We start from the raw sequence: 26,405 nt of genomic DNA on the forward strand, positions 1-26,405 counted from the left end.
GAACAAAAGAGGTATTTGAAGAAAATTAAGTGAATTTCAGTTCCAAACTCACTTACATCAAAAGATTTTCTCTGAAGACCTACAAGTATTTAATCAAATTTAAAAAGATTAACAACACAGTATACTGTTAAGTGAGTTGGTCAAATTCAGGCATTGGTCATTTGTAAGGCTGGGTAGTAATACAATATTTATAACAATCAGGATACAAAAAAGATCACTGTAATCTGTTATCGTTACAGAAAAAATGCAGTAATCAGATTTCAGATACATTATAAAAATCGAGTGATTAGCAGCAAGATGAGCGGCTCGAACTCGCTCCACCACTGTTTATCGTCTCTGTAGTTGGCATAGCAACAGCCAGTGCCACTGGATGGTTGAGTGCCAGCACATACAACTTTAAACAAACATCAAAAGGCTTAGTTTGTCCTCTGCTTCATCACATACAGAGCTGCATCTCCCAAATCAGCTCAAACTGGCCTACAGACATCTGAGCTAAGTGAGCAAAAGTGGCTGAGCCAATGGCATCCTTTGCCTTTTTTAATGAGAGACAAAAGATATTTTTGTCACTTGTAGACATCTTTCCATTTGTGCACACAACACAGCAAAATTACATGGCTGCAGGAAACCACAGATGAGGCACTGAATGGCACTTTCTAGCAGCAAAATGTAAACACTGTACCACCTGGCCACTGATTATCCTGACTGTATAGCTGTGCTAGTTCCTAGTATAAGCTTCTATTTACATAGCTATAGTTAACTAGGTAAGCCATATAAGTGACCATGGTAAAGAAAACCGTTAACAAAAAGTTGCAGGGTCTACCATTTGCCCTAGACATCTACAGCTAGTGCTCTAAAGGCAGGACTCGAGATTAGTGCTGCGTGTGTTAAATGACTTTAACAGGAAAAGTAAAAGCAATGAAAAATAATCAGATTACATTACGTTAAAATGGTAATCCTTAGGATTAGGTGACATAATGCATTTTTAATGTGTAATCAGTAATCTGTACTGGTATATGTTTTTAAGTAAACCTTCCAACCCTGTTTATTTGTAACACTTAATTCAGAATACTAAACTAGCTAAACAGGGCACTGAGAGACTACTTGTATACAAACTATGCTTGTCGCCAGTTGACCGTATGTAAGCAAGTCTATGTTTTATTCCAACAAGAATAAATTGCCGCTGGTGGCAACACTCATTCAGGCCTCAGACTAATACAGCACCAAAGACGCAGAAGCTGCAAACATTTGCTTGCATTCTGAAGGATGAACAATGAATACATACGCCTCAAGGCTGTAGAATTTGCAGAATTCACAGATGGGACTGGGAAAAAAAGAACAGAGGGAGATTTTGCACAACGAGCTTGGTAACTTGACTGCTCCAAAAAAAAAAAAAAGAAAGAAAAAAAGCACGCACCCCACACTTGTACACAAATATACAGTATTACTGAAGAATTCAACAGAAAGGGCAAATGAAGTGCCAGTGGGTTTCAGTTGTAGATGGTTATGAAGCTATGAAACAAGGTGACTCATAACTGGGGATGAGAAATGGGTCGGGGAATGGAAAAGATCTTACACAAACTTACAAATGAAAAACATGGCCTTTAAGTATTTGAGCAAGAAATTATCTTCAGTTAGGTACTGAGGTAACTGTATGATGTGAACTGCCAAATTAAAGGGATAGTTCACCCAAAATGCTAACACTGCTAATAACGAGTCAAAGCATAATGGGTGTCAGTTAGCATTATATGAATTGTATAAAGCAAACTTGCTTTATTTTTCTTTGTTCTACTTCTGTTAAACTATTCATTTAATACAGACATCACAGAACATAAATAACACGCTGCTTGAAAAGGAAGATGTAAGAGATTTAAAGTATGTCAGCATCAAACCCCCTATCTTTCTCACAGTATTGATTGTGTAGGAAGAGACTTACATCGGCAAAACAAATTGAAAGCAGTAAATTGACAAATTTAATGAGCCCTATTCAAACTCTCTACATGAAAATGACATAAATGGAGCAAAAAGTTCAATATGAAGGGCATAGTGTTAAGTCGTGTGTGTACTGAATTGTCAGCAGTTCAACCATGCAGCATGTGAATGAGTCTGTCTATGGGCGTTTGTGAGTGTGTATGTGTGCGTGCGTCCACTATATATGCAAATATCACTGGCTTTCTGACTGACACAGTAGCAACATGTCCTATGTTAATATGCGTGGGCTCATCGACTAGAACAAAGAGTTAAAGCTGGCAAGATTCAGACAGACAGAGAAAGACAGAAAGGAAAGCACTAGCGAGAGTTGTGTCACACAAGTCGCTGTTAACAATACACAGCAATCTGCCTCTTCTTTTGGAGCTGCAAAAGAGAGACGCATTGTCCCACTTCTTTCAATCACTCACACTGACGGCCTGCCACCCACACCACATACTCTCTTGTATTCAAACACTGCACAGCAGGAGGAGGAAAAACAGAGACTTATACAGCACAACAGAAAGACAGATGCACATTCCAAGGAAACAAACACTTCCCTTACAACACACATTTTCAACAAAAAATATGTTGTCATAGCTTAGATCCACAGTGATGAGTAAGAGCATAGCCTCTGTAAGAGTATGTGTGGCTAATACGGACCTCTTCATCGTGTGGTTCTGCATCAGCGCAGCTTGGTTCATGGCTCTCACCCAGCTGTTCATGTCCTCCTGCGTGTCTGCACTGAAGAAGTATGTCCTCATGCCGCTGTGCTCTGCCTGTGAGCCAATCACAGAGCTGTGTTTGTAAATGTAGGAGCGCATCCCTGTATGACTGGCCTGTTGAAAGAGAGCAGAGAACATCAGCAGCGTAAAGGTTGCTTAGGGCCAACAGTACAACACAAATATAAGCAATGCCAGCCAACACAACACCAGTGGGTTGGCCAGGAGTACACCTGGAATCCACTGCTGGAAAAGAGGGTTATAGAGCCTGTTAAATCTGGCAAAAAAACCCCAAACAAACACACAGTAATGCAACAATATAAAGCAGGATAACAGGAGACCTAGAATGGCCTAAATACTGTTTAACCAAGTTAACAAAGACAAACAGATGCCGAGCTCAGACGCCACCGAAACATGCTGAAATAATTCCAATACGAATATGAGCACAACCGCTCCAAAACATTAGCAACAGGTGATAACTGACAAGGAGAAAAAGAAAGAATGCAAAAAATAACACTCCGAGCGCTGGAGTGTTGCACTTCACAGAAAACATCCCAGCCTCAGTAATATCAAAACACAGTCTGCTTATTAGGGTTGGGCAGTATAACAGGTATAATGCACTACTTAAAAATAATGGCAGTATTTCAAAATAATGACAGATTTTCAACATTATGCCTGTGTCAAATTTCTGCCCCACATCTATCTAGTAAATGGACAGTCAAACACCTATTACACTTTGCTTTCTCAGACATTAGTTTTTATAGTCTACACTCGGGTCAGCAGAGCACCGGTTAGTTGGAATCAAAACTGTACTGTGGCATGAGGCACTGACTGAATCTGACTGAATCTGTAGATCTGTAGATTAACACTTAACAATTACACAGTCCATTCTATGTATAATATCTTTTTCTACCATAAATGTACTAGATTTCAGATTGAGAAAGACTGAGATAGAGACAGGCTAAAAACACAAGGTCTAACAATAGCTTGCATTTCCATCTCTCTCTTTCCAAGTACTCCTTGTACAATGTAGGGCTATTTCAAGGTGCTATCAGATTTGTCGAGCCCTCAAAAACACTGCTGGTTTCCAGCACTGTGTCCCTAGGGCCCTCTAAAAGCGGAATGGGCTGGAGATAAGTAGGAACTAAAGATAGTTAAAGGATATATGAATAGTCTATACTAAGACACGCACCAAAATATTTAACGAAACCAGTATGAAATTTCACATAAAGAAAATCTTTTTGAGTCTGCATGTAGTACATGGCAACTCTATTTTAAAGAAAGTGTAACCCAGTTAACCAATTCTATTTGCTTAAATGTTTTTGGTTTAGCCTAAATTTAGTGGATCAGCCAAGACATGTTTGGTATTGGAACTGGGCCTCTTTTTACTTTAGTAATGCAGTTTTTACAAGCAAGTACCTCACCAATTAGCATGCAGTTTGCTTGTGACAATCTACAAGTCAGTCACACTGGAGAAGAACACAAGAGCAATGGTAGGAAGGTACCTATAGTTACAGTAGACTGGCGCATGTGTCTCACAACTTCTCTGGACTGTCACGCACTCCTCACAGGCAGCCAGCCCACCAATCAGAACAAAAGAAAAACACAGTTCAGCAAATAGAAAACACAACCAATTGATCACCACCTCTGTGCTTGAGATATACTCAGTGGCTGCTGGACGTTATGTGTACAAACACTGGGAAAAAGCAAGTGTGATGAAAGCACTACACTGTCAGTGCTACAGTGACAAGAAGATGACAGAAGCACACAGCATGAGCTGTTGCAAATAAACATGCCACATCACACAAATAAGATTGCCAACATGACACACAATGCCAGCAATGATAGACTGAAGCCAGGAAAACAAACAGAGAAAATGTCTAGCTTCTCTCACATCTTGGTGCTGCTATGTACAGGTCCAACACGGAAGCCATTTTGTCCCCCGCCACAGTTGTATTAGCATGTAGAGCGGGGTTGCTGGCCGAGCAGAATGCGCCACAATAAGCCGTCTCTTTGATAAGGGATTAGGAAAAGATTAGAGTGCCTCGTCTGCCCATCCGAGACAGTCCACTACCAAATATCCAGTGGGATTTGCTTACAAACATTCCCCCCTCATACAAAGCCTACAGCAAACATCTCTCTACACAATGAAAACAACAGAGGCTTTTGTTGGTCACTACAATATTCAACAGAATTGCTAGCTGCAGCACAGGATAATGTAAGCAGCCATAGTAGCGAGGTGAAACAATGGGCTAGAAAAGTGGAGCAGAAAGAGACAGGAAGGAAGGACGCTACTGACCTCTCTACACTAGTCTAAAATGTGAGAAACGATACTGACTGCTTTTTGGAAATGAGACAATCCTCTTCCAATGGTTGACTCTCATAATACTGTTAATAGGTCAGAACAGGTGAAGAGAGCAGAGAAGTGCACTGATTTTGGTGTTTCTCTGATGCCTAATCCAATAAATTCAACAACTCCAGACTACAGTGGTCCAGTACATAAAACCATGCAGTTAACATACACTCACCAACTACTTTATTAGAAATACTTACTTTATTGGTCCACTTTGCTGGTGTACATGTAGAGTTATAGTTACAGTTTGCAAGGCTAGCCTTTTATCAGTTTCTGACCACAGAAACTGCTCTTGGCTGGATTTCTTTTTAATGTAGGATGATTCTTGACTTAGCATTGTAAAAACCCCAGCAACACACCTACAGACTACTCTGCCATTACTGTGTCTGTGTCACTGCTGCATTGAGAACGGTCCACCACCCTAATAAAATCTGGACAGCAGTGGTCATATGGTCAGAAACTAATAGTGAATGTGGTAGGGGACGGCTGATAAATTCGCTATGATAACAGACATATACCGTGGACATATAAGTAGCTAATGAATATAAGGCAGGTCTTTCTAATAAAATAGACAATAAATGCACATAAACTGTACATGACAATGGCAAAAACATGACAACTGCAATGCTGCACTTAAACCCAGCTAACAGACCAGCTCACAACACACTCATGTCTGCAAAATGCACATACAACACCTCAGTGATATTCTTATGAGCAAAAAAAACAAAAAAACACAAGAGCCTTCCAACAGTTGAGCCTGCAAACAACAAAGTATCTGCAATAAACCCACAAAGAACAGCAAAAGGCAGCTGACAGACAACATTCAATAAAACAAAGTGGTATATATTGAAGCTATGTCAAGCACCAGGTGTGCTCCCAAAGTAGCAGCAAGAGGCTTGTTTTTTAAGGATTGTTAATTACACTATCATTGTGAATGTAGTGTGGTGTATAGTGATGGGTGCACGCTCAGATCTTACCTTGAAGGCATACTTGCGGCTAATGTGGTCTTCAGGTCCCACTGGAGAGATGGTGTAGCTGGGCAGAGGGATGCTGCCCAGCACGTTTTCCTCTCGACTGTCTGTGAAAAACAGGACGCTCCGAGTTTAGCTACTACTACTTAGTCATGCAGACACAGCAGTTCCCTTCCACAGTGCTCTCTCTCTCTCTCTGTCTGTTTCTCTCAGGCAGGGCATTCCTCTGCTCAATGCCTCTCACATTGCTCTGCTAATATCATAATTCACACATTTATATTTAGTTCCACCACTGCACCCCCCCCGCCCCATTCCCTGACTGCTCCTCTGCAGAAGATGTGGCCGTCAGTATGAGACAATTTTTAGAGACTGTGCAAGATAGTGAGTGTGTATTTGTGTGCTCACGTGTCTGTGACAGAAATCAGTAGTAGAGGAGGTGGTGACGGTGCTATTGTGATAAGTGATAAGGAGGGCCCGATTACGTCACATGGAATTAAAAAAAACTTCAAGGCCGTTTGAAGGAGACGTTCTCCTAAATGGAGCCGACACCTTTATCTACATGAGAAGGGGCTGACTGGGCTGAGACAGGCTGTCTGGAAAATGAGGATAGATTACGCTCTGTGGTGATGAACACACGTGTGTGCACACAGTCAATAAGAACCCGGGGGCTGTGGATGTCAGGAGTCGCTGATTCTGTTACTCTATTTCTTAACAACACAAGCAGCCATAGTTAGCAAATTCTAGTAAGGCTTTGAAACAAGTCGAAATAAAATTGATTTTGACTCTATTTTGGACTGTGATTCAAATTTGAGAGAAAAATAGAGAGATGGAGGAAGCTCTTTATACAGCTGTGCGCAAACGTTTTAAAGTTGGTTTTCTAAGTGAAAGTAATTTACCACTGCCTCCATAGGGAACAAACTTAAACGTGACAGCTTCTTGCAAATTTTAGCATTTACAGTCGGAAAAATACTGGAAAAATAAACATAAAATATGAAATGTGCAATAACGTTTGCACAGGCCCCATTTTCCAATTTATTTTCTTTCCAATATATATTTAATTCAGCAAATAAACAGCAATTGTGCATGACATTGCACAGACCTGTGTTTCTCTATAGAGAGTGTGTGCTTATTTACAATCAGAAAATCAACTAAACCTGTAATTTGATCAGTGGCAGCCAAACTTTTGCAAAAGATAGTAAATATTTGCTTGGGGTCAACAAAATGACAAAAATGTTATATACTTCATCTTGTTTGCGACATATTAATATGCTTTATGTTTTTGGAAGTTTGATAAGTTGGAACAGACGAATAAATTAAAATATTATTCGTCTGTTCCAACTTATCAAACTATCATATTACCCACCCCTATTTTAAATGTAAAATAGCAAAGAACTTGGGGATTTCATCATCTACAATACATAATGTCAATAAAAGTTTCAGAAAATCCAAAGAAATCTCTGTATGCAAGGGATAAGGCCGAAAATCAATATTGGCAGGCCATGATCTTTGGGCCTTCAGGCGGCACTGCAGTAAAAACAGACTTCTGTAGTGGAAATCACTGTATGGGTTCAGGAACTCTTCTGAAAAACCACCGTCTGTGAACACAGTTCATCTCTGCATCCACAAATGCAAGTTAAAACTCTACCATGCAAAGAAGAAACTTTTTTAATGCTGACATTTAATTCAAAATGGACAAATATTTTATACACTTTAACAATAATTGTTCTCAGTTTCAACATTTGATACGTTGTCTTTGTACTATTTTCAATTAAATATAAGGTTTAAATGATTCGCACATCATGGCATTCTGTTTTATTTACACTATGCAGAGCGTCCCAACTTTTTTGGAAACAGGCTTGAATAACGAACTAATGAGATATAATAATTCCAAAAATAAAACCATTCTAATTACTGATATTTAGTTAAAGAAGACTTACCTTTATAGTAAAAGAGGCAATAATCGGCCAGCACAAACCACTTCCGCCTCCAGAGCCGCATACCTGAACTGTCCTGGAAGCACAAACATACACATCTCTGTTCAAACACTTGGCTAAGTGATGGAGACAGATCCCTGCATGCACATTCTCACTGAAGTTGCCAATGCTAATCTCAGTGTGCTGGCAGCATATACACTATGTTCACTGTTAGTTCAGTTAAAGCTACTTTTTGTCTTTTGCTCAATGCAGATCTGCAGATATAGGCATGTGTATTTGCTTGTGTTTTGAGGGTGTGTATAGATAACCATGCAGTATAAACTACAGAATGAGCAAAACATGCTCAATGAAAATATCTTGCACAACAAATATCATTTTTCAGATGGTGTTATTTTACTGTCAGTTATTTTGTAAACTTTTGCAACACTCAACCAATCACTGTTTCTGATGTCTCTGACATCAATGACCAATCAGTTGTGTTCCAGCAACCATTTTTGACAAACGTCAAAAGGTTGTTAGTTTATCCTCTGCTTCATCACTGAACTATGGACATCCAAACTATATGTGAATTAATTTTCAGCTTCTCAGTGAGGTGGTGAAACTCTCTGTGCTACTTTTGAATTTTGGAATGGAAAGTAGTCTCCCCACTGCACATCTTTTTTGTGAAGAGTAAAGGACATATTTGTCACTTGAAGACCTGCCTGTTTGTTCACCTTTTTCGAGATGCAAATAACACGGTGATATTCTGAAAAAAAAATTGCCATGTCTCTAGTTTTGAAATATTCAAAAATATTTTGCCTTTGCCTATTTTGCATGTATTTGGATAATTTTGCATAATTTGGATGTTTATAATTCATTTATTACAGTCTTGATGGCAAAAAGATAAGAAATTCAAACTTTCAGAAATCTAACCCTTGAGATTATTCACAGAAAACATTCATATAACATTTTTCAATGCTGTTTTGGTGCTGTAGTATGTTTTAGTGCATTCATTACTATCGATCTATTCCTAGATTCCTAGAGCACATGTATAAAATATGTATACTTTACAATCCATTTCTGGAAAAACTGACAATTATCAAAATGGTATTATCTGGGGTGGAACATATGGAAGATGCCACCAGAGCTGACAAAAGAAGTTCCACTAGATTTACTCAAGAGACAAAATGGTATTAAACTCAAACAGGAAGGATCATTACTCGTAGAAGGGAAAATAATATAATGCTCTTCTGAATGAACGGGCAAAAATTCCCAGAGACACACTCCAAAATCTTGTGAAAGAATGGAAGCTGTTATAGCTGCAAAGGAGGGACCAACTCCATATTAATGCCTATGGATTTAGAACGGGATGTCATAAAAGCTCCTGTAGGTGTAATGTGTAGGAGTCCCATTATGTTTGTCCATACAGTGCATCTGAAAAAGCACTATTTCTAACATTTACTTACCAGTATATCTTTCTACAGTTTGTTTGGTTCTACCTACAGCAGTGTGCAAAATTTTTTTTGACCAAGATTTTAGTAACTTTTTAGCCGATTACTATTGTCGCATTCTTTCAGAAATGCACTTTTCCCCAAGTTGCTCCACACAGACTTTTTTTGTTGGTGACTAATGTCAGTCACCTTGAGTAAACTTGTAAGCTAAATGACTGTCGACATTTTCACTCCCCAGCATGGTCTGCCTAAAATGTAAGCAATCACATTTTAGAGAAATAGCTTGTATTCACCAGTGAATAATTTATGGGATTTAATCAATCACATCTTTGGTTTGTGAGACAGGCTGCTAGTTCTCTGTGTTGGATCAACACCAGAAATAGGTCTTAATGTAGATTAAGCCAGGTATGTGTCAGAGAATGAGCAAAGAATGCAATCATATTTTATTGTATAACCAGCTATTCTGATGGTCATTTATGAGAAGGTTACTGAGATGTATTTATACTTCAACCCAATGGATGTCTTAACATGTTTTCCACGATCACCAGATTTGTACTGGATCCAGTCAAAACCACTATGATTGAAGAGTACTCTCTTCATAAAAGACCTCTCATCATCATAAAGAGTAGATCTTAGTCATTCTTTTTAAAGACGAATGGAATTTACTCTTTTGTTATTCTCTAGTTAAAATCCAGCAGAGCAGGGTCAACACTCAAAGAAGTGAGGCCGAAGAAGTAACATCTGGCCAATAATTCTGAACAATATCCACCGATTTTGTATAGATTTGTGCTATTTATTTACTGAAATATTTATGTTTGTATTTTACCCTTATTAAGGCATAATGCAGTAATGTAGTCAATGCAGGAAAAATGATTATGAAAGAAACCCTCACCTGCTTGTGGATCCATCCACGCATCACCACTGGAACATTTGGATTCCTCTTTATTGCACTGTCTCGCTTGCCAAAGCTATGCACCCTCCCACTTGATCTGGAACCCTATGAGACACATGCACACACACAAACACATACACACTGATGGTGACTACATCACTCACTCATTACCCAGTAGTGCTAAGAATCTGCCAGGGTTGAGTCATTTGTTACAGATTTCTTCTGCTACAATGCCCAGGAACAGCAATGAGATCCTCAACACTGACCACTTTTCACACACACCAGCACGTTAATACATCTCGTACATCATGCCCATGTGCCATCTCTGCCAGGAGGTTTTGGCACAGACTGCCCGAGACATTCATCTGCACTAGTCAAAACACAGGTGGTAGATGACATGGGTAGCCTGTCTAGCACTATATCTCTTTACAGTTCTTTGATTAAACTTTTTTTTTGATGAATGATGAATGCGTATAACTGATAATGTCTTGTAGTAGTACATGTAAGTATGTGTTTTTGACAGACATTCTGCATATTTTTTATGGCATGAACAACGCAGCAAAATAAAAAAAATAAAAATAAAAAAATAACTGTTCACTGTGCATAGTTTCAAAATATTTTGCGTTTGTGTCGTCCTTTTATGTATATGCAACATATGCATTATGTTCAGTGTGTAAAGTGTGTAAAGTGGGTCCAGTTCAAATAGCAAAAGGAACCATTTATAAACTGATAAGGCTGCGCAAATTGACGCACGACACTAAATAATGTATGACTGTGAAACAGTGATGTTGCAAAATCAATGTATAATTTAATATTAGCATTTATTATTACAATTTTATAACTGTATCTAGCTAAACTAAAAAGATCATAAAACCACTTGAATATCCTATGCTTTATTTTAAGCTTGCACAGCTGTTTCAGTGTTTTTCGCCTTAGTGTTGTGCTAGGCCTGTGAAATGTAATTTGCTTCAATAAATGGTAAATTTAACTAAATAATACTGTTTAGCTATATCACTTGGGTTAATAACATATAGTACATATTTGAATTGCACAACATTTTATTTTTATGAGTGAAACAAATATTCATGCATCTCTCCCAACAATAAAATTGAAATTTTATGAGTTAAACAGAATCAGTGCAGACATTGTAAGTAGTTACATAACAGTAACAGATTTGTGGTCTCTTGTCAAGGCTTCTAAAAAAGCAAACCAGTTCCAGGCATCATATACATACATGTCAACATATAAAAAAGTGCAAAAAAGTGAATTATTAAAATTAAGATTCATCTGACAGTTCCAGTCGAGCAAAAGCAGATCAAACACCAGGCTCCAAAGAAACAGAGAAAGTCTGTGCACTTCTTTTTTTTTTGTTTTGTTGCTAGCTGCCTTGAGAATGCTTTCTCAACTCAGGGGAGTAAACAAACTAATTACCAGAACCGCAAACTAACCACGCATGGAGAACATTCTGCAAGGGGCTCCCATCAAAGCTGACTTGCTCATGTCAATCCACTGGAGATCCTTTTTTCCTGCTTTTCTAATCAGAGGAAATATTAAACAACAAATTATCAAAACTTCGGTTGTATCTGGGTGACAGAAAGGAAATACTGTTAGTTATTAATGAGATGCTTTTACAACATCTGCATGTCATACTACATGCATTTTATTTGTGATAATTATTATCTTTACACTTTTTTTTGAGGAAAAGGTGCATTTGAGCAAAAAGGGTCCTTGACAAAGGTGTAATACAGCGTCACTAACGAACACTCAAACATTCATATGATAAACAGAGGGCTTCAGAGGGCTTGAAAAATGTAAATATACTGTTTCAGGGTTGCAGAGGCTTAGCTTTAACAGTTTAACTGTAAAACATACAGCATAATTTCAGCGCACAGGAGGGGTTCCTCTGTAACATCATAAGCTGATTGGTCACACAAACACATTCTCAGCGTTGGCAAAATGAATAGGTGGCACAGTTGACCTGAAAAAGTGAAGAACGTGGATAACTCAGGCAGTAATTGTTTTGATCAGAAAGGACAGAGGATCAGAAAAGGCTTTTCTAGTGTTTCCAGATTATAAATCATGACCAAGTCTTCCTTCCACCTGCAGTGTAAGAATGTGTTCAGCAACTGCATTTCAAAAGCGCAATGACACTGGTAGTTTGTTGTCATACAGTCAGAGACTGGAAGGGACACTCACAGGAAGTCATTTCCTTTTGGTGTGACTCAGAGGACAGAATATGCTTAAGTGATCTCAAGGAAATCAGCCCAGAGACCTCAGTTACCTATAAAGCAAATTTAAAGACCACTGGACACACTGCGTGAGTCACAATCATTTTGATTATTTGGTAATCTGCATGACAAAAATCCATATTTTAAAGTCTCCTACTTACTTGCCGTACAGTAAGAAACAAACAAATCTTTTTTAAAGGTGCCCTAGGTTTTTTTTTCCTGATAAGTATTTTAAATCTCTGAAAGATTATGCGTTAGGGATGTAAATGATTAACCAACCGTTAACTGAATAATTAGAATTGTTCAACCAATGCTAACAGTTAAAACATTAATTTTAGAAAATTTCCAATAAACAACAGTTCCTGTTTGACTTTATTGTTCAAATTGAGGAACGTTTTTGAATTGTATGCATGAGGGAGCAACAGACACTTGGTTATGCTATATATCGCTGTTATAAAGATACAAAACCATTTCTCCATTTTTGACGCTTTTCAGTTTTTTACATAATTACCAATTATACCTGTTACCCTTTACATTATATGTAAATTTCATGATGAATGGACCAGAAGAAATTACGTAAAATGACTTGAAAAAATGTCTGGTTCATTGCTTACATTAAAAGTAAAGTAGGTTTTTTCCTTCTCCTGTAAAGTTTTGATTTTGGTGATACAAGGTTTTCTTCCGACAACAGCGGCACGTGTACTAAAAAATGAAAAACTAAAATGGTGGTATGGGACTACTATTCAAGAGGACTATAACGCAACTACAGCAATGTAATATATCAGAACAAACATCCACAAGCAATACGTCAAACAAATTTTTGTCTATGATCTCAGAGAGAAAGTGCAATGCACGGCAGTGTGAGGTAAAATTAGAGAAGAGCATGGAAGATGGGGGTGGCTTTAGAGAGCTACTGAGATACATTAGGTCAAAGTTAGGCCTGGACATGGTATTTACATTTGGTTTTACTTGGGCTAATAAGGAGTGGCAAACATAACATTAGATTTTTAGAATACAGAATTTTCAGTAGCCCATCATGTTACATTCCACTCACTTCATTTAGTGTTTGGTCATATAATCAAAAAATAATATAGTTATCACTCCCTCAGTTCAAACAAAACTGGGCTCTTATTCTTTGTGGGGTATTTTTTATTTTTTTTGTTTTTCCCTAATTTTCTCCCCAATTTAGTTGTCTCCAATTCCACCCACTAGTTAGGACTCCCCCAATCACACAATACTACCAATGCTAGGAGGGTGAAGGCTAACACAGGCTTCCTCCGAGACCTCTGAAACCAGCCACCGCATCTTTTCTAACTGCCGCTCACGCAACGTCATCGGACAGCTGAACGCGCTCGGAGGAAAGCACCAACCGCCAGATCTGTTATGTCATCTAACAGACGCCTGTGCTGACTAGCATCGCGGTGAGCGATTGGTTAGTGAGGGGCATCCAACCCACCCAGAGAGCGAGGCCAATTGTGCTCTCTTGGACTCCTGGCCAAGGATTGTAGGGTATGTTTAATACAGTTTCGGGTCTTTACTTCATATGCATGGTTATGCCTGGCCTTACCTATCAGTACCACATTCTACACAAGTACCACTTTTTAATATTTTGGGGCATTAATACAGAATACAATTGATGTCTGTGCTTGTAAGTGTGTGTATTTTATATATTTTATTTTGTAATAGCTTCGAATGCAGCTCAGCTAATCAGATTTCTGACCCAGAAACATCCTTTTTTGTAGGGATTCTACAAACTAGTGGAGACTAGGCTTGTTATTGTAAAGTCCATTTTTTTCTTTGGCCTTTTTAAAAATTCTGATTACTTGATTAATTATTAAAATAATATAAATATAGAAATAAACATAATAAAGGATTGCTAATATAATTGATAGCCATTTGTTTCTGGCCAGTTTCAATCAGAGCAACCACAAACCTTTAACCAGAATAGCCATCATTCTACTGAAAATCCTCCTTTCAGCTTCCTTCAGCACACCAGATACATCCTCATCAAGGCTTTTCACAGTATATACTTCTAGGTTTCACCCTTTTGGTGATGTTTAATTAAATGGGCTATGTGTGAGCAGTACAGTGTATTGCCAGTAATGGAACTTTCAACTCTCTGCCGGCCATGCTGTCCTGGGCCATTCATCACCCCTTTTCCTATCCATGAGTCAGCAATCACAGAATGCACACTTGCGAGGCTGTTCACCAGCCTGTTAAAATGCCTGCACCACAGTAATGGCAAATGTCACCCATTAACCACTTTTAAGTCATAGGACCATGCTAACTATAAGTGCCTGTGGCTACATTTACGTTAATTATATTAAAGGAAACACAGATGGGCCATTACTGTAGCCCTGTTACTGAGTCTATCCACAGTGAAAGATTAAGAAAGAAATGCAGTTCAGAACACCAGCCAGCAGTGGCACTGACAAAGAGCAGAAAGAAATGTACTAACCTTAAAGACTGGTGTGGTGTCCAGCGTAGAAGAAGTGACTGTGGTGGAGGCTTCACTGACTGTGCTGGAGGGCCGGAGGGTTGCCTGTGGTTTGGGCATGCGTCCACTCGGCCTGTAGAAGAAAAGCACAGCAGAGAATGGACGAGATCAGAGACGTTTCACTTGTCGTAGAGTATTTTTGTGTAGGTTAAACAGGTCTACATTGTGCTACCATCTAAAAAGTGGCTGCTGGCAATCTGTGAGCAGGAAAAGGACAGGTGTGTAAGGCAGCCTTTCGTTGCCTGCTTTTCATTCTCTCTCTCTCCCACACACACACACACACACACACACACACATTCCAAACACATCATGCCCCAACCCCCTGCAAGAGAGATCATATGAACCATACCAAGCATGCCTGTTTCATACCAGGATGTGCCAAAATGATATGTGGATCTTACTTAGAAAGACATACTAATAGAAGAAGGAATGCATAACATGTATGCGAGAAAACAGGAAGGTGTTCTTCACATGCAACATTACAGCACAGTGGAAATATACACCTCTCAAACGAAGCAAGAATAGTTTTCCAGGGAAAAAGTCACACTTCACTATGTCTCACCTAAGGTTATTACAAGGAAAAGGCGCCCAAAAAGAAAAAAAAAACATAACAACTGGGAAGGAATCACAAAGGGTTCCTAGCACGGTCAGAAGAGGAGCCTAGTAAAGAGGGATTCTGCAGTACACTGCAAGACAGTAAGACTGATCTGCTATTCATCCCTGCAACTACAGGTCCTCATCATGATCTTGCCATCTCATTTGAGAACTCTCTGAGTGTCCCGTCAGCAGAGGCAAGAAGTCTTGGTGTGGTTCTGGATCGCCAGTTATCGTTCTCGACTCACATTGCGAACCTAACTCCGTCATGCAGATTTCTCCTGTTCAACATCCGGAGGATCCGACCCTTTCTCTCTCGAGAGGCCACCCAGGTGCTAGTGCAGTCTCTTGTCATCTCAAGGCTTGACTACTGCAACTCGCTCTTGGCTGGTCTTCCGATGCAGGCCATCAGGCCTCTGCAACTCATCCAGAATGCAGCTGCAAGACTCATCTTCAATCTCCCAAAGTTCAGCCACGTCACCCCACTGCTGCGCTCCCTTCACTGGCTTCCTGTAGCTGCACGCATCAGATTTAAAACCCTTATGCTTGCCTACAAAGCCAAAAATGGACCAGCCCCTCCCTACTTGATGGCAATGGTCAAATCTCGAACTGTACCACGAGCCCTTCGAGCTTCGAGTACAGCTCGGCTTGACCCGCCATCCTTCAAAGCGCGCGGAAGGCAAGCATCTAGACTGTTCTCTGTGCTGGCACCCAGGTGGTGGAATGAACTCCCACTGGCTGTCCGTACAGCAGAGTCTCTCGCTGTCTTCAAACGCAGACTGAAGACACACCTGTTTATTCAGCACTTAAATGAGCACTAAATTAAGTATTGATTGTAATGTATTGTACAGCACTTATGTATTGTATTGTATTGCACTGTTGAGTGTTTAACTCTGTACCTTTTCACTAGGTGTCAATTTTCACTAGGTGTCAATGACCTTCTGATTCTAGTAGTATCTGAGTTTAGGACTGGCTTTCTCTCTAACCTATTGGTAGCTAGCGAAGATTCTTTCTCTGGATAGACAAAGCACTTTTTGTAAGTCGCTCTGGATAAGAGCATCTGCTAAATGATGTAAATGTAAATGCATCGACTGGGTTTCCTCCTGACAGTATATATTATTCTCTTCAGCAATGAAACACATCCTTAACACTCACTTTGAGACTTACGAGAACAGTCAGGGCAGCGATGTGGAGTGAAAGTAGTTAAATTCAGTGCAAACCTATTCCTTTTATTACTAGTAACTGCCTGGAATGCTGGCATGGAAAATCTTCCTAATTCCTCTTACGTTCTGCTTTACCAGAGTACAATGAATAAAAGAGTCTTCAAATATCAGTTTGAAATACACATTAAATCTAAACATCTGTCTAATATCGATCATTTTAAGCAACTATCAGCTGATACCAATATGATTACAATTTTGATGTGCATCCCTAGTTAATATTGAACTTTTGTGTAAATCTATATCATGGTCCCATTCACAACACATCCAAATATAAACTGGTATAGGTATATAGTACAAGTAAAAACCTGAATGGTTACTATCATATTTAAATGCCATTTGGACAGCTGCAATGACTGTGCCTCCAGCAGTGACTTGGCAGGGTCTCAGGTTAAAGGTGTTTCAATATTGAATGATGCGCTGGCAGTTTGACAAAAGGCCTGGGCCCTCTGTCACTAACAGATCGTCCACGACTAATAGGCCAGACAGTCTTGGCTTCATTTCTCAATCTAATTGAAAGGTCACACATGGGCCAAAGCAATTTACAGAGTGCTGGAAATACTCTATTATAGCGGAGAGTTAGCACAGAGAATCCCTCGTATACTAAATAAATAACTAAATAAATGGCAGACAGGGGAACAGGAAAAATCAGAAAAATGAAGGACAGTTACAGCACTAATTTTAAAGATTAGACATCATGTTTACACTTGTTTAAAAAGCACAACTCTGAAAAACTGTTGTAAGTACAGATGAATTCCTTCCAAAGACGGTTCCACATGCGGCCTTGAGACTTCTTTGCATTCTGAGAAGCAGCCTTGATCTTGCATCTATCTGTCACGTTTATACAAACAGTCACATGAGAAGTTTTCAAAATATTTTAATGCGCTTTTTAACATTTTCATTACAGAAAGGCATATCAAACCAAGAGCAACATAAATGCTACTTTGCTAAATTACCAATATTTAGCATATTATACCATTATCATGTACTGGTGTAGAGTACCCCATTATAGAAGAGGAGAGCTTAAATTTCAGTACTGTAAACCTAAAGAATTCAGCAATGAAACTGCTTCATGTGTTTGTGTTATCAATATCTAAATTCATGAAGAACTGATTGATTTGCTAATCAAATATGCAAATACACGTGGAATTTATTAATTTATACTGACTCATTAAATTTATGAGTAAATTTATATTTATATTTAAATTTATATTTAAGTTTTTTAATATTTTTGTTTGTGAAAAGCCTGCTTCTAAACTTTCACAAAAAAGACCTTATATAGACTTCCACAAGGCTTTTCAATAAAATTCTCATTATCACTCCTGGTAAACAGAAACTTGTTCAATGGTAATGAAGCTTTCACAGCTAAGTTAGCTACTAGCAGTGAATGCAAGCATGGTGCAAACTATGGCGTTTACATGTGTTCAATTCTAAATAGTTTTTAATATATTTTATGTATTTATTTTTTCCCCTTAATCTGTGTATTTTTAGGAAATTATAATTAAAGTAGAGTAATAGATCCGGACTAGGGATGTGCACATGTACTGTATTGTTTAATCATTCCAGGTGCCAGTATGCTACTCCAGGTGCAACTGTGAATTTGTTGTGGCTTCCCATGGTTACACAATTATCTATATATCCAGTAACTCTTAAAGATACTTCAACATCCAAATTGAAAACCGAGCGGCTGGCAACTTATGTTCTTCAGCTAACTAACAGGCTAAAAGATAGCCAACAGCCTAAACAGCTCCACCATTAATATCACAGGCTTGAATTAAAGTACTTACGGTGATTAACTGTAAAACGACATAATAAAGTCTAAAAATGTCACCTGAATGGATTACATGCTTCAAATGTTCATGTTTCAGTCAGAAGTGGCGTCAAACCCAGGCTGAATCCCAAACGGCTCTGTAATACCTAAATAGTGTGCTAGCTATGAAAGTTTAGAAATTCTGGCCTCTACAGCCAAAAAGTGCATCGTTTGTCGAGTATGGATGTGGCTGAATCCCAAATGACTATTTCTTATCTTTATTTTGCACCATTGGGGTGCAGGATCCAGTACTGAAATTCCTACGTAGTGCACTACGCAGGGAGCTATTTGAGATTCAGCTCCAGCGTAATAAGAGGGGTGCCGCTGGATTGGTGCTAAATAAGACTCGCAGTGATAATTTGGTGACCAAAAAGTACTTATAAAGCTTTTTGCATTAACAGTGCTGTGTTATCAAATGTTCATTGTTATACAAGAAAAAGTAAAAAAATCCATTAAATGACCGCAACATACAGCGATGGGCAACTAAACGTTCTCCTCATTCAGCGGTCTATGGCTGCTTGGCAACGGTACCATACACTAAAGGAACTAACAGTTACAATTTTGTCGGAATACTTGTTGAAGTCGATTATTATTAATAATAAATAATTTCCTGAAAAATTGTGTATTTTATCAAATTTTATGATGGCCGCCATTTTATAAAAGCAATAAGCCACTTGAGGCCATGCGTTACTGTGCTTGTTTCACGGGAAGGGTGTTCTTAAAATTCCCTTCCCTGTGATAATATCACAGTAATGCACAGTGTCTCAGGGCTTACTGCTTTAATAGGAAACTCAATTCCTCAATAATACATAACAATAGAACAACTTTATTAATAATAATAATTAATAATAAATATAAATATTGACCTAGCTACCAATCTTAATTCAACTCTGTATTCTATGTTTTGAAAGCAAATGAAAGTAAAGATATTTTTTTTTCCTTCTTGGTCTTAACATTAAGCTATACATGTTAATTAATTGGATATTACATGACCTGTCCCCGCCCCCATTATCTAATTTCAAACGTGCAGAAAAAAAGCCAAACCTCTAGCCTTTAATAAGAAAGTATCGTGCTAATTACTTTTTGATATCATCTAGATATACTCTAGACAGATTACACACATCACGTTTCAGCAACAGTGGAATCTGCTCTGTACATTACTAATTTACAGTGTGGTGTCCTCAATCACAATTGCTCTCTTCAATAATCTCTCAATAGGCAGCTCACGCATCTGCAAATCTCTGGAATTATGAGAACCCTCATTCTTTTCCATTGTAAACTGTCTAAAGGATGTCACATTTTAATAAAACAAAAGAACACAAAACGTATGTTATAATGGTGACATATGAAAATACAGTTTTCATATTTGGCTGATGTATTTCCAGTGTTCTGCTGGCAGACTATGCGTATATGCATTTATCTCCATTTTCTGTTATTTACATCCTGAAAACCTTACTAAAAGTTACCTTTTTACAGAGCAAGACAGATTGATCTGTCACAGAGCCGTGATGAGCTGTGGACTCCCAGCCAAATAGGTCATCACTTGTGAAATCTCTTCTCCGACGACTCAGTGAAGAACCATTTAGAAAGAAGAGTCAAAATGCCAGGCCGCAAGCATAATCAATTTATGAGCTATAACTATAATATATAATATAAACTATAATATAAACTCTAATTCATATCATTTCTCCATCACTACAAATGCAGCCAATCAGCCAAGGCATGTTTGGTAAATGAAGTTAGCCTTTTTCTCTTTCTATTTGCAATGGAGCCATGAGGCTTATGTTGCGAAATGTAACATTAGTAATGAAAGTCTATGTTGCCCAAAATCTTTCCTGGAAATACCTGCCCATGCACTTCTCTCAGACCGCGCAAAATGCATCCAGCTCGTAAGAAACACTACACACACTTGCTGATGTGGTTCGGAACAGTGTATAACTATGATCCATAAAAACAACCTAAACATCACCATGGGGGCAACTGGACAACCAGAACCACATTTCTCCTTAGCGCAATATAGTAGATTCCACTGAAGACAACAAAAGGCAAGGCTGTTTGAATTCACAACGCAGACACAGTCAAGTAACACTTGCTATAGCAAAAATGCTACACAAGTGTACCACAAAATCAACAAGATATCTGATAATGAATTTAAGGACCACATTTTCATCATAAATGAGCTGCAGGGATAGGGTGGGTGATATGGCCAAAAATATATCACGATACTTTAAGACATTTTCATAATATGTATCACAATCTTTTGACATACAGACACAAGTGAAGCCTTCAAAACTGTAAGTACGATTTTCATTCATTTCACATAACATGCCACACTTAATCCAATTAAATAAGACTATTTATGTTCTATTTACAACTAAACATGCAGCTAGTCAGTGTTCTTTAAGTGCAGACAATACCCACAGTATGCTCAGAGAAGCCTGTTGTTCATCACAATAAATATTTATCACACTAACAATGAAATATCGGCATCCTGCCCACCTCTGTTTCAGAGTCACACAGCAAAGCTACATTCTGATTGCACACCTTAAAACACAAACCAACAACTTCCTTTAATTAGCTCAATAAAAATGTGGCTGAAGATGGTACAGCAGTAAATTTCAGAATATCATGCTGTGCAAAGTTGTCATTGCACTGTTTTATGACATGACCACTCTGCACAAGAACGTATTTTGGAATCTTCTGTTCAGAAATAAAATGGTTATTTTTCTGAAACAATGACAATCGGTGCAGCATGTGATTAGAGCTCTGTTAAACTAAAACATTTGATTTTGATCTAGGAAATTATAAAAACAGATTAGAAAATCATATCAAACCTAAAATTGTTACATCCAAACTTCAAGTATTCAGAATATTATGCTGGACACCTAGCTAGTGAATTTCAGGGTCTTACAGAGAATCTACAACTTGACTACACACCTTAAAGCATAAAGCAAAATCCAGCAACCCTGCATGTTGTATTAGAGCAAACATAAAGCACAAAGATGTAGCCAAAGATTGGACAGCACTGGATTTGAGAATATCAAACTACATACCTTCCAGCTAGTGTTTTTCAGAGTCATGCAAAAAAGCTACATTTTGACTGAACACTTTAAAGCACTGAGTAATGCTTGAGCTGCCAATAGCAACAGTAAACAAAAATCTCAACAAAATTATATAAAAAATTATGATGCTTACCACAAATTCCCCGTTTGGAGGTAAGAGGTACAGTTTGATGGTCCATGGCCAAAAGTCGCAGATTACATGATTCAAGATCACTAGGCATTCAATGGTAATGTACAAGACTACCCAAGGATTTTCCTGTGGTGTTACATTCCAGAACTCTTTATTTCAAGATTTTAATTGCAGAATGTTCCTTAATTCAGGTTCCAAACTCGAAAATAACAAAATAATTCACTTGACCAGGGAAGCTGACAAATCATTGTGCTAACAAACTGCCCACTGGGTGATATCATTTGCACTAGTGGTATATTACAACTAGTGTGAAGGAAGAATTATAACGAAGAGCTAGAATTTGTGCAGATGATACCACAGTCCCACTTTGAACCTTGAAATTAGTAAATACAGTCTATCTATGCTATTCTACTAAACTGTTTATTTAAAGATGATATTACTTACTTTAATGACATTTGTAGCAAATACATAAAGATCTAAAGCAAATACACAAAACTAAAAAAAAGCAAATCAGGACACCAAACATGTTGGCTGTACGACTGCATTTAGGCTGACTGGAAAACTGTGTGAACTTGCTCCTTCACTGAAATGTTCCTTTATCTCTGAATCACTTTCAGTGAAGTACTGAAAATGGGGGGAAAACGCATGTTCAAAACAGTGTATCATTATTAGTACTTTATAGTATTTGAAATATTGCTGATATGTTCTATTGTATTTTCCAAGGGCCTCTTATTTGCTCTCTTCCATGGAAACCATAAAACATGAACAACTGAAACAGTAGTTATAATTAATGTAGATATTTTTAATGTGATTGTAACAATTTGATGTTGCTGTTTTAGGAAGTTGAAAATGGGCTATATAAGCTACATAAATATAAGGCAGTTTTGTACTGTTTATAGCTCAGTTGCACTGTTTTATGAGATGATGACTCTGCACAAGAGCGTATTTTGGAATCTTTAGTTCAGAAATAAAATGGTTATTTTTCTCAAACCGGACAATCAGTGCAGCATGTGATTAGAGCTCTGTTAAACTAAAACATGATCTAGGAAATCATAAAAACAGATTAGAAAATAATATCAAACCCAAGACTGTTACATCCAAACTTTAAGTATCTTACAGACTGTCACTGCAGCTCTTTAAAAAAAGATGTAAAATCAATGACTGCATCCAAAAAGGACAAAAAAATATAAGGTTTAAATGTCTCCTTATGCTGAATGAACAATTTTGCATTAAATGTTTGAATCTTGCACTGGCTTCAAATACGGGGTCTACTACTTCTACTTCTACTTCATTTCTCTTTATCTGGCAGACAGAGAGTCATTTAAATGCAATGCATTGTCCTTATTTATTTATTGTGAAAAGAAATGTCAACCTCAGCTCCAACTAGCATAAAGAAAAGGAAGCCGCCAAGAACGGTGCCTTTTGATTAAACTGTGAAGATCATGTTCTGCATGCACTGTTGGCTACTATTAGTCACTGACCTTGGGCACCTCAAAGCCTCTTGACTCAACACAAGAGAGCATCACCTCCCACAATCTGACTGACTGTTGGAAAAACACAAGATCTTAGGATTAAAAAACAACTGTGTGTGTGTGTGTGAGAGAGAGAGAGAAAGAGAGAGAGAGAGCTGGGGGTGAGAGCATCCAGAGGTCTCTCTCCACCTAGCACAGGCAGACCAGTTATATTTCTACTCAAATTATATGCAAAATATAGTGTAAACTATGCTTACACTATATGATTCGTTCTTACTTGATTACATTCAATTAATAAACATTATATCCCCACGGGTCCCCCATGTGCATCCTAATGACGTCTGTCTGAAACAGTCTATAGTAATCCATGGTTAGCTTTGTGCTAACATAACACTGGACAACCCTATAGCAATGATAATGTAAATTAGCATTATGCTAGCATTGTTAATCATATGAAGTTAGGCTTAACTTCACTAAACATTGCTGGCACGTGTGGCTGACACATGGCTATATCTGGATTTCAGTGAGAAATGGCCGGTATATTCAATGCAAAAAATTGACATTGCAACTTAAAGTTGAGTGGGACAGAATCTACTGACCATTCACTCAGTCCCACATTAATGAAAGCATCCAGATCCAGTGCACTAGCTTAGGCTATGGCCCCGTGTCTGCTAGGGCAGTTTCGAAATTGGCAGAAACAAGTCCTTTTCTCACATCACAACATTCTCAAATCATCCTGCAAGAGCTTTGATGTCCCCTCTTAAACAGTCCCGCTGTTTCACTGTGCCTTATAAACTGTGCCTTATAAACTGTACCTCTCACAACTGGGCTACACTATAGGCCTCGTAATATGTATGTAGACCTTCTGAACACTGGTGTGATGGTAGCCAGATCCACCATCCCCAGAAGGACACTTACAGGTCATGCCAAAGCCACCGCTGTATCATACATGACCAGAGAGCATTAATGAGCGTCACCTGAAGCTCTGACTTAACAGAATGCAAAAGCGCCTAAGTTAGCCTGCATAGATGAGTAGTGAGTGACCACCTTTAACTTAACCTCTTGTCTTTTGTGTTCGCATATACAACCGTGTTGGAGACTGCATGTGGCCAAGTGTACTCCTAACAGCCTGTATCTTCCAGCCCACAGGTCCTTGACCACCTTTCTTGATCACATACCTCAAACTCTACTTAGGAAAAGGAGCTGTGTTAATGGTATTTGTAGTGTTCACTTATTTGTGTTTAGCCCTCTCCTATTACAGCTTCTCACACTGGTCATTAGAGCTGCACAATAAATAATATTTTTTTAGTTATCTTGATTTGAGTTTCCACAATAAATACATCGCTAACGACAGAAAGGATTAAATGACCTCACATGCGCAACACTAAAACGACATAATTAAATTATAGAAACGCGTTGTAACTTTTCTGTAACTTTTTAGCTAAATGTAATTTTTGTTTTAACAGCCAAAAAAAAGCTGGTACCTGCGATACATCCAGTCAGAGGCACACTATTTTAATAATACTTTTCATATTGTCAGTGTGATATCCAACAGCTTTATCTATCATCACATTTTATGTCCATACTGTGTCCATATCTAATAGTCATGGAAAAATCCTCAGCTATGGGAGCTCTGGTAATGTGTGGATTTGGTACATTTTTAATGTGGAATTAGGAACAGTGACATTGGGGAAGGCAGTAAATTTCATGTTGCCATAGCTAGAAGAAAATTACTGATTCGGTACAAAACACACTACTCTTCCCCAAATGGCTGATTTCAGTCATTCATCTGTATCTCCTGGTCTCACTGTTGATTGTAAATCAAGGCTATCTGGAGCTCAGCAGCTAAGTTTGCTCCTGAGGCAAAAATGGACATCCATTGCTAAAATATAATTCAACCATGATGCTTACTCCATCCAGTACTAATGTCGCCACGATCTAAAAAATCATTTCACAACTAAAACATTATCTGTTTGTTGTCTGGTGCAAATGTTGCAAGGTAAAAGCTTCAAGCAATGAAATGGAAAAACAGCCTGTTGCACGTAGGTGGGCACACTGCAATTAAGCTAATTCTCACAACAATGAATGACCCATGTCTGTCCTTGTTGCCCAGCTTATTCTGTCTTGCCTAGTTTGCAATTAAAAGTCTATAGCAAATCAGCAAAAGACAATAAAACAGGAAAGCCATTCTACAAACAGAGAAGTACAAAAAAAAAACAAGACATATTTGGTAACAGATTGCGTAGATATGGCACTGATTCAATACCAGGTATCAATACTGAGCTGATATTAGCAGAAAATCATAAATCAAATATAAAAGGGGAAAAATGAAACTATTCTGATCCAATCCCATTACAAATTAAGCCTGAATTACCACACACTTACACTTTGTCATGTCATGTTCTTAGGGTAGTAGTAGTGTTTGAGTAGTTTGAGCATGATATTTTTAGTCCAGCTTCAGATTATCATCTTAAGTGAACTGATTTAATTAAAAAAGAGCTCATTTTAAAGCTTAGTAGCTTTTAAAGAAAAAATATCAGCGCTGTATTGGATAATATTCAAGGTTTCAATACTGGTATCGGTATCTGTATTATACCGTTTCTAGGTAATTGTTTTGAAATATATCACACACAGACATGATTGTTTCTGCATAAAGAAGCCCAGCTCTGCTACTTTCACAGATAAGGGCTGAGTCACATGCTGAGCCCTTTTCAGCAGATGCTACGGCTGGCTGCTATGCTGAAAGCCTATGACACATTAGCTGAAGCCCTCATATAGCCACGTACGCCCACATAGCTGTTAATGAGACGCATCCATCAGAACGGGGCCCTCCTGCTCTCAGGCAGATGGGAAAGAGAAAGAGGCCTGGCTTTGGCAATACCAGCTTTAATTTGAGCCACTTTTAGAAAAACTGGGGCTACAGCAGTCTAGCAGGTAGCCGTTAAAACTGGACTCCAGCGTTAACACTGGGGAAATAATGGATACATCTATCTAGGAAAGTGTGAAATGAGAAAGCAGATAAGGAAATTTTGTTGGTTTGCTCTATCTTGTATGAGCTTGGATGAGTTAACACAGCCATTTCTGATGTAAGACTCTTTAAGTGTACACTTACATCACTTACGTGA

The 26,405-nt window shown here is 38.3% G+C and overlaps 1 protein-coding gene across 16 annotated transcripts in view; it reads right to left on the minus strand.

Annotated features, from left to right (window-relative positions):
* The window catches only part of plekha7a (pleckstrin homology domain containing, family A member 7a), a 98,824-nt gene that overhangs the window by 19,393 nt on the left and 53,026 nt on the right, over positions 1-26,405 (minus strand). For 12 of the 16 annotated variants that reach the window (XM_036561685.1, XM_036561683.1, XM_036561695.1 and 9 more), the window contains 5 exons: positions 14,954-15,065; positions 10,268-10,372; positions 7,949-8,021; positions 6,018-6,118; positions 2,629-2,804 (listed from right to left, as the gene is read on the minus strand). In XM_036561685.1, the coding sequence (XP_036417578.1) occupies positions 2,629-2,804; positions 6,018-6,118; positions 7,949-8,021; positions 10,268-10,372; positions 14,954-15,065 (567 nt within the window). Of the gene's footprint in view, positions 1-2,628; positions 2,805-4,192; positions 5,702-6,017; positions 6,119-7,948; positions 8,022-10,267; positions 10,373-14,953; positions 15,066-15,164; positions 15,252-26,405 lie in introns of those variants that run through there. The other 4 variants (XM_036561684.1, XM_036561698.1, XM_036561697.1 and 1 more) reach the window with 3 other exon arrangements.

The sequence above is a fragment of the Colossoma macropomum genome, unplaced genomic scaffold (assembly GCF_904425465.1).
Source record: "Colossoma macropomum unplaced genomic scaffold, Colossoma_macropomum, whole genome shotgun sequence".
Taxonomy (NCBI): Eukaryota; Metazoa; Chordata; class Actinopteri; order Characiformes; family Serrasalmidae; genus Colossoma; species Colossoma macropomum.